The 12,532-nt window shown below is 37.9% G+C and overlaps 1 protein-coding gene across 1 annotated transcript in view; it reads left to right on the top strand.

Moving 5' to 3' along the window:
- Window positions 1–12,531, top strand: part of TEX14 (testis expressed 14, intercellular bridge forming factor) — a 35,733-nt gene extending 23,202 nt beyond the window's left edge. Inside the window, exons 20-30 of the mRNA XM_072882452.1 lie at window positions 46–136; window positions 1,481–1,543; window positions 2,659–2,786; window positions 3,613–3,803; window positions 5,440–5,491; window positions 5,980–6,051; window positions 8,470–8,587; window positions 8,784–8,876; window positions 9,862–9,971; window positions 11,305–11,368; window positions 11,555–12,531. Of these exons, the coding sequence (XP_072738553.1) occupies window positions 46–136; window positions 1,481–1,543; window positions 2,659–2,786; window positions 3,613–3,803; window positions 5,440–5,491; window positions 5,980–6,051; window positions 8,470–8,587; window positions 8,784–8,876; window positions 9,862–9,971; window positions 11,305–11,368; window positions 11,555–11,588 (1,016 nt within the window). The 3' untranslated portion in view covers window positions 11,589–12,531. The remainder of the gene's footprint in view (window positions 1–45; window positions 137–1,480; window positions 1,544–2,658; window positions 2,787–3,612; window positions 3,804–5,439; window positions 5,492–5,979; window positions 6,052–8,469; window positions 8,588–8,783; window positions 8,877–9,861; window positions 9,972–11,304; window positions 11,369–11,554) is intronic.
- The last annotated feature ends 1 nt before the right edge of the window (window position 12,532 follows it).

Here is a 12,532-nt window from a genome sequence, read left to right as displayed (position 1 = left end):
ACTTGCAAAACCCAATAACAGGGAGCATTTGTTATTTGTATTCAGGAGGAAAAATACTGTTCTGCAGCACAGCGGCGCAGAGCTCTGGCAGTAACACGCCAGGAGTGAATCAACTTAGCCATATGCCTGTAGCCAGGTAGATAGACTTATTTTCATCATTACTTCAAGCATAGATTAGGTTATAAAGTGTGCTCTCTTTATTAATGCTACTTAAATATCTAATATTCAAATAAGATGCCAGTGGTGTTTTTTAATGATTATCTACATATCATAGTTCCTTGCCAAGAAAATACTAAAAAGCCTTTCACAAGTCTTATGGGGTTTTGTCTTTTACAGTGTTCGTGGGTGGTTTTTTGGTCTGGGTTTTTTTTTTTTCCTTAATGAGGGAGCTAAGATAGGAAAAATAAGTCATGTATATATTACAATTCCTTTTACACTGATAAATTACAGTATTAAACAGAGCAAAGATAATTCAAATTAAGACTTCAGTCATCTGTTTTAATTTTGTTGTGCTTTGGTTTTGGAGCTCAAGTGGCATGAAGATCATGCCTTTTCCCTCCCGTGGGAAGAATCCAACGCAAGTATGCTCACTGCATCTTGCCTGCAGATAACATTAGCCCATGCTTGGAGACTTGCAGTTTCATCTGTCAAACATGAGGTGTTTATATTCACTATTTTTGTAAATTTTATATTCTACTAGTATGCAGAGATGTTGGCCAGAATCAGCGCCTCATGCTGCAAAAGGGTACTTTCACTTAGAGAAACAGTCCTCGCCCTGAAGGTCTTTCAGCAGTGGCTTTCAGGCTTAAAAGCCCCTTCCCTCCCTGTAGCTCAGCTTTCCTTGTGTTCCTCCAGAGTTAGCAGCTGCTCACTTTCTCGAGTGTGGGAGTGAGAGCTGCTTGTATTGTCTGTCAGTGTTGTACACTCTCCCCTCCACTGGAGGAACTGTGTTACCGGTGTCAAAGGTAGGCAGCAAGCGTGTAAAATACTTTGTCTTCAGGTAAAAGGTAATGGTTTTGGTTGCTCCCTTCACTTAGGAATTTAGCTTTTGCCAGCAGGACAGAGAGGACTGTTGCTCTCTGGCTATCTGACTAATCCCCTTTGAATGCCTCTCTGACCTTGAATGGGGTTGTTACAGTTTGAGAGAATAGTTTACAATGCAGACCAATCAAAGGATGATAAAACAATGCAGTGATGTATATTAGTAGATTTTTTTATTTAACTTTCAGTTTTGTTTGGAAACTGCATATGTCAGTTACAAGTTTTCTCCTTACCGGATACAAATCCATAATGTGCTTAAAATGACATTTTTTCCTAGCACTCTCCATCTTCTAAGGTTTTAAGGAAAAAGTTTTTATGAGCTGCAGCCTACTTCAGAGAGTAGTCCTTTAAACTTTTTGAGAGAGAGGAAACTAAATACATTTATTTTCATAATTCTCTGAGAGGTTCAATGAATATGACCTTTCTTCCCTCGTTCCAGTGTTGAAGCAGCACGAGAAAGGATACTGTGGGAGCCACAGGAAGAATGCAAAGAAAAAGATGTGTAAGAGTCACAGGCCATTTTATAGCAAAACTTCAGCAAGTTGGTCATTATAATTGTAAAAGTTTTGTGTTGATGCAAAACAGGAAAATGAGACAGACCAAAGCCGAGAGAGAGAGAAAACTACCTGAAGTATCAAAGGAATATTTTCTTGTGATAAGTTGGGAGACTGGTATAAAAGAGCTATCACATACAGTTGTCCTTAGTTTGAAGTATTTTCATATTCATAAGTAATTAACTTAGTGTTAATCTGTGTGTGCTTTTTCACATTAACGTGTTAGGATTCCTTGTTTCTTCTGTCCGTATTACACAGAAGAAATAAAATTACTTTAAAGAGCAAATTGTTAGTATGTAGCTAAATACATTTTATTACAAAAATAGTCTTGTGATTGAGATTCTCAGGAAAAATTTGCAGAATAGGTTTATGACTTTACTAGTAAAGTTAATTTATTTTTACAGATAGTGGAGATTTGCATAGAAATTACTGATTCGGTAACAGTAGACGTTTGTTCATTTCATGGTCTTCTGAGGACAATGTAATCCAGGGTGTATCTGCAGAGTATGTTGATTCGCTTAATACAATCCTAGTCCTGCAGCCACTTCAGAATTTTTGTAATTTGAGTGGACATCACTGCCTGTGCAGAACTTTACTAGTTTCAGTTTATCTGAGTAATTCTTTTAAAGGCTTCTAAGACCTACATTTAGTCTTAATTAATGGATTGTTAATTTTTGTTAAACCTTGAGGTCTTCCCTTGGCTTTGGAGAGAGTTTTCTACATAGTGGTTCACATTTGAAGTTCTTGCCCTTTCTGGAGGCACTTTCCTGAGCTTGCTTTTGTAGGAGAATTATTAAAATGAAGAAATCTTGTAAAGGAAGGGAAAGCAAATAATTAACCTTTTCTGTCTCTGCAAGATGAAGATGGTGATGAAGATGATGATCTTTAGCCTTCCAAGAATTCTGTGGGAAGTTTTCAAAGGGAATGTCTCTGTTCCTTCTGGAAAACTAGATAAGACTGAACAAAATTAAAATTTAAAGAACCTGAAAAATAGCAGAATTTACTGATTCACAAGTGTAAGAAGTGGCTATTCTAACTGTCAGAACATCTTTCAATACTTCAGGTCAGTGACAGATATTCAGGATTTGTCAAGTATCCCTTATGAGCAAGAGAACTACTACAGGGATATAGATTGTAAAACGCCCAGAGTGAGTCATGCACCAACAAGCGTCAGCACTCCACTCAGCTCAGGTAACTGCAGAGAGGAAAGAAGGAAGGACCAGTGAATTACTTAACCTTTCTATGCCAGGAGACTTGCTAATGTAAAAATCAGATGTGAATAATGGAAACTCCATTCACGTAGTACCAATGCAGAAATGTCAGGCTTGGAATAAGTAACCACAAGAAATGCTGTACCTGTTGTTTGAAATCTCATTGTTTTGGTCTGGATAGTTACAACTTTGTAGCCTGCTTGGTCAAAATAAATCTCTAACATAGAACTAAAGGAGAATTCACAGGGACACAGCTGAAAAAGCCCATACCTGAAAGGTCTCTGAAAGATAATTACTTGGTAGTTAATGGTAGCCTTCATAAATAAGAAATTGTTTTAGACATTTAAAATTGGTTTGGAGTGATATGTGTAGATTTTAGCATTTTAAAGACAGACAATGTAGTAAGCACTTCGTATGTTTTGAGTGTTGATAAAGTGTTTGTTGAACTTAAGTGTCAATGTTTGTTTGAACTTAAGTGTTAAAGTCAATGTTTGTTAAACTTAAGTGTTAAGAGCAATGAATTATCATTTGCTTTGTACTTTCATTAATTTGGTGTAATACAGTAGTCAGAATTTCTCAGTTGGCAAAGTTTTGCATAAATAATGTCTGAACTGCTAGGTAATCAGTTTGGACTTCTGCTTAGAGATCATTTATGGACAATAATTTCTTAGAGTTGCCTGTGCAGGTGCCTGTTCAAATACAAGAAACCTTTTTCTGCTTCTGTTGAAATGTGATCAAGATACAAAAATTCCAAAAATCGTTTTCCAGCTTTGCTATCTTTTTCTTTTCTTATTTTTTAATTCTAGAAGAAAAAATTCCAGTAGCCTTTGAGAAATACAAACACTGCCATGAAGTAGCTTCAGATTCTTCCTTTTGTGGTTCTCAAGAGATCTCTGCTGCAGTGTCCAGGACATTCACTACAGCCTATGAAGAGGGAAGGAGCACTGAAATTCCCTCTGTTGCTTCAGGAGTTTGCTCATCTGAATTGAATGAGCCTGTAAGTCTAGAAAATTTCCCTTATGCCAGCCATTCTTTAAAATATTTTTAAAAATAGTTTTCCTTAACATAAATGCAACATGAGAAGCACAGGAGTACTTCTAGGTCTTTGTGAGTATTTTGGAATCCTGAATCTGTTGACACAATGACAAAAGTTCTGATTGGTTTTGAAGCAGTCAGTGTGTGCCACTGATTATACAAAGAGTTGGCTTCCCCTTGCACCTAATCTTACGTAAATGTTGACCACCATCAAAATGGCCTTGCCTGCCCTCTATCCCTTCCTTGTCTGTAAAGAATTGCCATTTCCTAGCATTGGATCCAGTAATCTTGGAACACCAAAGCAATAAGTATCAGCAAAATGATTGGGTAGAAAAGGTGTGGTTTTGTTGTTGGGGGGGGGGGGGGGGTGTTGATCAGTTGGTCTTCTGGTGAGGCAACAGGAGGTTGCTTATCTGAACCACTCTGAATTCACAAGTGGTTTTTGAACTGTAGGCTTTTGACTATGTGGAAGTGAGGAATAAACTTGAATGAAAATAAATATATGTGCATGTATGTTCAAGTATGTAAGTTTTCATGTGGAACTGAGTTCTCCAAACTTAGTGAGGGAAGGTGAATGAGTACATAAATGAGGGATTCCTTGAGGAAGAAAACTAAGGTGGAAACCACCATCTAGTAGTTTGGAAGCAAGTAAATGTTCAGAAAGCCCTTGTATTAGGGGATTAGGTTTGTTCTTTTTATGCGCAGACATGGCATAATGTTATCAACTTTGTTGTATCCAAAAATGCGCTCTCTTTGGAGTTGACAATTTCTATGGTCACTGTAGTGATTTCCAGTAATCTTTTTGGAACTGAAGGTGTTCTGGAGCCACAGCATTATCTTAACTGTCTTTTCAGACAGTTATATATAAAATAGTTGCCTTTATGCCTTTCTTATTGTTATTCATTGATGGGGTTGTCATTTAAAGATTAAATTAGAGTTTGTCCAACCAGAACAGTAGTGACTGCATTCATTGGCATCAGGTCAGGTCTGTGTCTCTGCTTGCGTAGCAGACAGTTGGAATGCATTAAGCCTATTAACAGTGCAGTGCTGCCTTGACTGGCTCTGTGGAGGTGTTTGATGTGTCACTTTCTTGTCTAAAATCTTGTTCTTGGATTAAGTGCGTGAAGTACCCATTTCTATTTTGAGGACAGTGAGGACTTGCCTATGATTACAAATTCTTGATTTTTGGGGGCTCTTTTGGTAAATAAGTGTGCCTGGCTTTAATACTTAAAGATTCAAAACAGAGAATGGGAACTTCAGAGATGTTGGAACTGTCATTTCAGAGAATTCCCATCCAATTGTCCATACAGAGTATTGAAATGGATAAATGTTACATAGCTGGCAGTATCTTATGGCCGGCTAAAAGGTGAGTGCACAGCAGCCTAAGCAAAATTTCTGACACATGTGGCTTACCTGGATGCTACCTCTGTTTTCATATTCTGAACTGAATGAAGAGCTTTTTTAAAAATTTAATGGTCAACTAAGGCTTTAATTAAGGCCTTACCTCATTTTGGATTTAGTAAATTGAAGGGGAGGATTGAAGACCAGCAGTTCTTCAGTTTACCTTCTTGTGTTTCATTCTGTATGATCTTACACAGGATGGGTTGCCAGTAGTTGCTTCATCCTTGAGAAGCACCAGGAAGGCATCTGGTAAGTCTCTTAACCCAGCCCAAATAGAACGATCAATAGATGGAGAACCAGATTTGAAAAGAAATTTTGCAGTTTTACTTCTTTTTTCTTTTTTCTTTTTTTTTTTTCCTTTTCCCTTCTGGGCATCTCTTTTTATAGGGATAAATAGCTTTGCACACAACTGTGTATTGCTAGTGGTGGCTAGGTTACAGATTTTGTTTGCACCTGCAGACTAAGAACTCTGGCCTCTAACCAGCCTATGTTTGAAGTGTAAATATTACTGGCCTAAAATTTGGAATACAAGATTGAGAACTGAATGTGCAAGTCTAGCTCTAAATGATTTTTCCATTATGAAATTATTTTAGGATATTTGATAAAATGTGAATGAGCCTGGCTTGTGCAGGTTGATAAATGAAATATGTCAGCAAGATGCTGTCATAATGTAAGCCTATATCACAGTTATTAAGGATTAATCACTGCTAATTAACTAGACTTTTTTTCTATCTCAGCACTCTCACAGGCATCTAACCACTTCATTGATGAGCTGCCTCCACCAGCCCAAGAGCTGCTGGATGAAATTGGTAAGAGGCACTTCACTCAAAATGGTATGAGGCTTGCCAGCTGTGTTCAATCAGGATTTCTCCCAAATCATTCACTGCTAAAATACACAAGAGCTTCCAAATTAGTTGCAGTCAGGTCAACGATTAGGAAGTTAGGCATCAACAGCTGAAATAACTGCCACTTATTTAAGTTAGTCCTTGAAGTTTCTGCATTTCATGTAATGGTTAGTTGCTGCTGATGACAGCAGCTAGCCTGTTGAGTGCAGATGTAATTTAACACTGAGGTGAATTTTGTATAGGCTGAATTTTTCAGAGGTATCCCGGAGCAATGCATGTTCTCCATTAAAACGAATGCAAGTCAGGCAGCTGCATCCCTCAGGTTTTTTTGCAGAGCTTAGTCTCAGTGATTTACATTTCTTTTTGTAATCACAGACATCTTCAGACAGAACACAGTGTAAAAACTCTGCATTATTTTTACTGGTGTGTGTTACAGAAGAATTTCCTTTGGTTATTCAGCTGTAAACTCTTCCTAAACTAACACCAGACATTGGGGTGATTAAATGTATATAGGTCCTATGCTCTTTTAGAAATGAGGCACCCAGATAGATTCTGTTCTTTTTATTTCCACATTCACCAGAACAAGGACATATGTGGAGACTGGCATCAAGTGAATAAATAATGGACAATTTGTAGGATTAATATATGAACTAATTATAGATTATGTAAAGGTTTTCATCTAGGTTTGGATGGATAAAGTAATATGGTCCTTGAGTTTGTATAGAGTCAATTTAGAAAGAGTATTTAGATCAATGAGGAAATACGCTGTTTTTAACAGAGTATTTAAAGCAGCAAGATTCCATCGCTCAAGACTTTAAAGAGAAGGGGTTGTATGACTGCGGAGTGCAAATAAATGGTTAGTTGATCATAGTCCTAACATGGAGATTGCAAATAGAAAATTACTTTTGCATTGCTGCAAAATTACTCTGAATACTCGTCACTGTATGTTCAGCTGTACGATAAACTTCAATTTTTAGCTTTTTTTGGTATTTGTGCTTCAGCAGAAATTTGAGAGGATTTTCCCTTTCGTGGTAAGGTTATATGCAGTGTTTTCACAAATAGCACCCCCTCCATCAGCATTTGCTGTCTTTCTCTATGTATTCACTCTCCAAAGTCTACGGGGATCTGGTGTGGAAGGCTTGCAGGTCTGAACTATAAGAAGTAATCTTCTACTTTTATTGTGCCACTGTAATGTATGCTGTGTTCAAACATAAGTGATGAAGTATAGATGGTGGGCAGCAGATGTAAAATAGAGCTGAAGTTTCCATTCTGGGAGGGTGGTTCAGTTGAGAAAGTGTCCAGTGCACACTAACTGCTTCTGTTTCTTACTCACCGTAATGAAATAATGCCTCTGATCTCATGGTGTAAGAAAATAGCATCCACTGGGGTAATCAATATTATATTTCCTGTTCTGTTACAAAGATACCAAAGATAGCAGTAGTGAATCTTTGTGCTTCTGAAACTGCAAATAGTAATAAGTGGGAATAATTTTTAGATGCACAGCAAGTAATGTCAGAGGAGCAGAAAACCTAAATCTTTATAGGCTCTGCATTTGTTTCCAATGAGTCAGAAAGAGAAGAGCAGGTTGTTTCTTTTTTAAAAAAAAAGGACAAAAAAGAAAGGCAGAACATGAGTTAGTCTATAAAAAAAGCTAAATAGCATAGTCTCTTGAGAATGATACTGGCACTTGTTTGTGTTGTCCTACAGCTTTGTTAGATCTTTTCCCATTTAAAATTGTTACCCAAAGGATAGAAGCTACTGTGACTTTATTCATAGGAGTATCTTGTTTTTAGGTGGTTAAGGAATGCAGCAGCCGGTATTGCTTGCTGTTCAATCACTGTGGTTTTGTTGTATTTGCATAAAGTACAGCTATTTCAGACTCCATTTTTGTGACAGCCTACTGCTTCCTGCTTATCATAGCTTAGCAGAAGGTGGCTGAATATATTCACATGCTGTAGGGAACAGAACTTACTGAGATAAGTCTCGGGGGGGGATATCATTGGATTTTGCTAAGTAGGGTAACAAAGCTAACATCCACAGGTTTTCTTTTGATTTTTCTTCCATATCTGGGATTGTAAGGGGAAAGATTAAAGATTAATTTCCACATGCATTTTTCATTTTAGTATGGAGCAAAATGTTCAGTGCTGTGAATCTAAAAATGTGTTACAGTAAAATATTTATCTAGGTCTTGCTACTGGCCACCTTTGACTGTAGATAATGTGAGTTTGCTTAACTGGTAGAGAATCAGATTGCTGAGGAAAGAGTAATTGAGAAGTGGGTAACTGGAAGTTTCCCAAGTAAAGTAAATAAAAACACATTTTAATTTCTCTATTATCTTCCTTCATACCTTTGATATTAAAATCTTTCTGTTTATGTGAATAGTTCCCGATCAAATTAAAATGGAAGACAGAGAGTCAAAAGAAGAATCTGAGAGAAATGAGAAGAGAAATCATAGTTTATGGACTAAGGAGTCATTTAATCTAGCAGAGGAAACAGAAAGGTATAAAAAAGGGATGATAAGGCATGTTTGGCTTTGAGTTACAAAGATTTAGAATAATAGTTCCAGTATATTTTAACAAGATTCAGTGCTTACAGTAAGCCAACTTTTTTAAGAAGCCTGATAATTATGACTGTTTTCTTTTAAAATGTGTAGTATTAAATTTGCTAGCATTCATTTTAAATCTTTTATTCAACAGGGCTCACTCTACTCTCGATGATATTTTAGAAAGGATGCTCCATGCAATTCCTGGAGATGAGATCCAAGAACAACCTCAGGGACACACTCTTGGGTTAGCTGATAATTGATAACATTGTTCATAAGTTTATTTTGTTTATGTTCTGTGTACAGACCTATGCAGGACTTTTCAGAAAATGTGCTGTCACTCTTTAGGCAGTAGTGTGTCAGGGAACTTGCCTGGAGACATCAATCTGAACTCTCCATGCTAAATTGAGAGGGAAAATAATATTAATATGATTTCCTGTAGTGGAAAGCAAATACTTCAATAGGCTTGGAAGGCAGTGCATAGTCTTCACAGAAATCAAGAGATAATTTGACAGAATGGTGGATTTTTTGAGATAGAGAAGAATGTACATTAAGAGAACAGAATCATGAAAGCTCTTTAGAAAAGGCTTAAAGCCTTTGGGTAGATGGTTATACCGTCATGGTAATATAAGAGGAAATTAAGAAAAGTCACATATACATCACTTAAAGGAAAAGGTTGATAGCCCAGGTAACTTTTTTCCACCTAGAACCAAAGATCAGAGCCTAGTAACTCTGAACAACTTCACAGTAAAAGGCAGTGAGTAGTCATAAGTCACTCCTAACATATATCTTACTAAGGAACACAAGATATTCTTGTCTTTGACATCAGGATTTTATTTTTTTTTAATTGAACACAGAAGGCAAATGTCCTGATAACCAGGAGGATCTTGCTGACAGGGCAGACCGATTCCTGCAGTATGTATACTGCCATGTTCATAAATGGCTCGATCCAAAGCCCATTCATGCTTGTAGTCAGACTACATTTACTTAATGCTATTATGTAAGGAATCATTGGAGTCTGCGTATGGATGTAAAGCTAAAGCACGTCTGTAGTCTTGGGGGGAGAGGCAGTTTGTTTGAGGGTTGGAGGGGGCAGATGCCCATTATAGGTCAGCGTAAAAATAAAAAGGCATCTGGTATCTCCAGAGGCTTCTGTTTTAGTGCTCTGTATTCATCCTGTCTAAAAGAAAATACAAAAAATTGGGATGATGCAAAAAAATCTGTCATTCAAGGGCTGCAAGCCTGCAAGATCCAGAAGATGTTGGAAGAAAGAAGGGAGTAGAGGAAGGTGGAGCCGGGGCCAGAGGCAGAGTGCCAGAAGGCTGTGCAGGGAGTTCAGAAGGTCCTCTTCATCTGTAAAGTTATTGGATGCTGTACTGGGCAGTATCGCATTTATTATATTGTTAGCACTGCATTTGTTGAGCTTGCACAGGCTAGGTTTTTTGCTTTTCTTGATTTCCCCTGTCCAGGTACTGTTTGTACCCTGTGCTTTTAAAGGAGAGGAAGCTGCTGTAGACTGAAACTCTCCAGAGACACTTGAAAATGTTGTAATTTTTTTGGTCAGTTGAGACTGACAAGCGTTGTGGACCGTTTGCTGGAGTTGCAGAGTGTCTCTCTCATAGTGAGAGTGCAGTTTCCTCTACTGACTTGAAAGCCCGGCTGATGATACTGTATCTGTGTCCTGTTCAGTGCTTAACCTAAATTAGGTTAGGCTTAGGCACCTAAATGCTTCACACCGTGAGGCCTTTGTTTACTATCAGTATGGTTTGGTATGTACCTGTGATGTGTATGCTAATGCCATCAAATCCCTTAAACATCTGTTTCAGTCTCATCTCCCCTGGGTTTCCTTTAATAGAAACTAGAAGTAAGGAAGAAGACACAAGATAAAATAAAAGTGTTTCTTTTGTTCTGCAAGTCCAAATCTCCATTAGGAACTGTCAAAGCTGACTGGTATTCTACATCTAAAGTAAAAGGTTGCCATTTTCAACGTTCCTCAATTAAAGATGTTTCTTGTTACAGGGAGGGGGCTGACATACTTGCATTAAGTTAATGTGCATTTAGTGCTATGCAAAAAATATGAAAGAACTGGCATTTTGTCTGGAAAGAAAAAGGCAGTTGCCTTTCATTTTCAGAGAGAACTTTTGATTTTTCAGTGTGTAGCACAAGATGACCTAAAGGAGGCTGATCTTCAGTGTTGTGGGCATCTAACACTTTTACAGCAGTCAGCCCTACAACACGTGTTTTGCTTTCCAGTTAGGCACCCAAAGTTTGAAATGTCCCAAATCACTAGTTACTTTTGGAAATGTTGATGGTTAATTTTTAAACGTAGAGACCTGGAGGTAACATCATCGTGCTTGTCATTCTCAGAGCATTGGCATATGTGACCCTGTTTTCTGTCAGACTTCTAGAAGAACTGACCTGGTAGGGACTGGGCTTCAGGTTTTGAAAACAATTGATTTCTCATCACAAAGAGGGTCCTGTGTAATGCACCCAATAGCAACAGAGCTGAGGCTGGTTTCTGATTACAAGTACAACTTAATGGCTCTAGCAGAGAGATCTGTGGCGCTTGATTCAGCATGCTGCTATGTGCTGACAAAACTAGAGCTTTCTCTTTGAAGTGTTGTGTGGCTGTATATGTTCTTCTTGGTTCTGAGCTGAATTTACATGTTTTTTAGACACGCATCCTGAAGATCAGAAATCCCACTTACAGGAGCAGCTGTCTTCATCTTTGCTATTCAGGTGAGTGTGTCTGTGAATTAAATTGGGCTTTTGGTAGAAATTTGTGTATTCTCTGGCTGCATGAGATACGTTCTTGTTTTCCGTGCCAAGGAGGCGAAAGAGGCAATATGAAATCCCATTCCCTTCAACTTGTAGTTTGATATAAGAAAAAACCAACCGTCTAACTCTTTTGTTTTTCCCCTACAGGATAATTGTTTTGGATCAGAGCTCTCCTACATGATTAAAATGGGTAGTGAATAAGTTCTAATGTATCACCTGCTTACTGCTGCTTGTACAGTATGCAGCCTGAGAATTGCAACCCTTCTTTGCCACATAAACAATTGTAAAGCTCAGACTTCCTTTAACTGCAGCAGCAAGTACAGAAGAAAATCTAATGCTCTGCTTTGCAATACAGTTTGTACTGGTTTTACGCCATCATTGCACGTAAAGGCAGCATCAGTAATATCGCAAAACTGAACTGTTTTCTGAATATAACATCCTTATGAAGCTGGCTACGTGGTGGGGTTTTTTTCTGCGCATGCACTCTTTCCTAAACAAAGGAATTTCTTGCTCTGTTGCATTATGCAGTTTTCAGTGTTACAGTCAAAATGATTGTAATTCTGTGGACTGCTGTTACTGCTCAGGCACTTAAATTTTTCCATCCTGGAGTGTGGAGCGCTGTTACAGCCCATGTAGTGTATGTTTTTCCTTGCTCATTAAATTTAACAAGGTAATTTCTTGTTTTTTCTTAGTGCTTTTGTGGTCTAGCGTTGAACTGATTTGACTGATTAAGGGGATTAATTGCTGTGCAAAAAGCTAATGAGAAAAAGGCAGTGCTCTCCAGAGATTGCAAGTGCAGCAGTACATTCCCTGCCAGCATTAGACAAGAGCATGAGAAAATCTGGTTAGTGTTACGAAGATACCTGTTGTTTAATTAAACCACACTTTTGGTAGGCCTCATAAAAAAAAAAAAAAAAAAAAAAAAGTCCCTGGATGTAATTGAGCTTTGGATCAGGATTTTGATGGGCACAGAAACTTCATATTTAACTTTTCTTGTGATAAATACTGTTCAGATGCGGGAGGTGTGAAGATTGTCCTTGTTTGTTTTTAAGACACTGGGATTTTAGCTGCCTTTGTACAGCTGGCTGTACCGCATGTTGCTTTTTCGTTCCTGTTCATGTAGGG

This window comes from Ciconia boyciana, chromosome 17, assembly GCF_034638445.1.
Source record: "Ciconia boyciana chromosome 17, ASM3463844v1, whole genome shotgun sequence".
In the NCBI taxonomy this organism is placed as follows: Eukaryota; Metazoa; Chordata; class Aves; order Ciconiiformes; family Ciconiidae; genus Ciconia; species Ciconia boyciana.
This window is presented reverse-complemented; position numbering and strand designations above follow the sequence as displayed.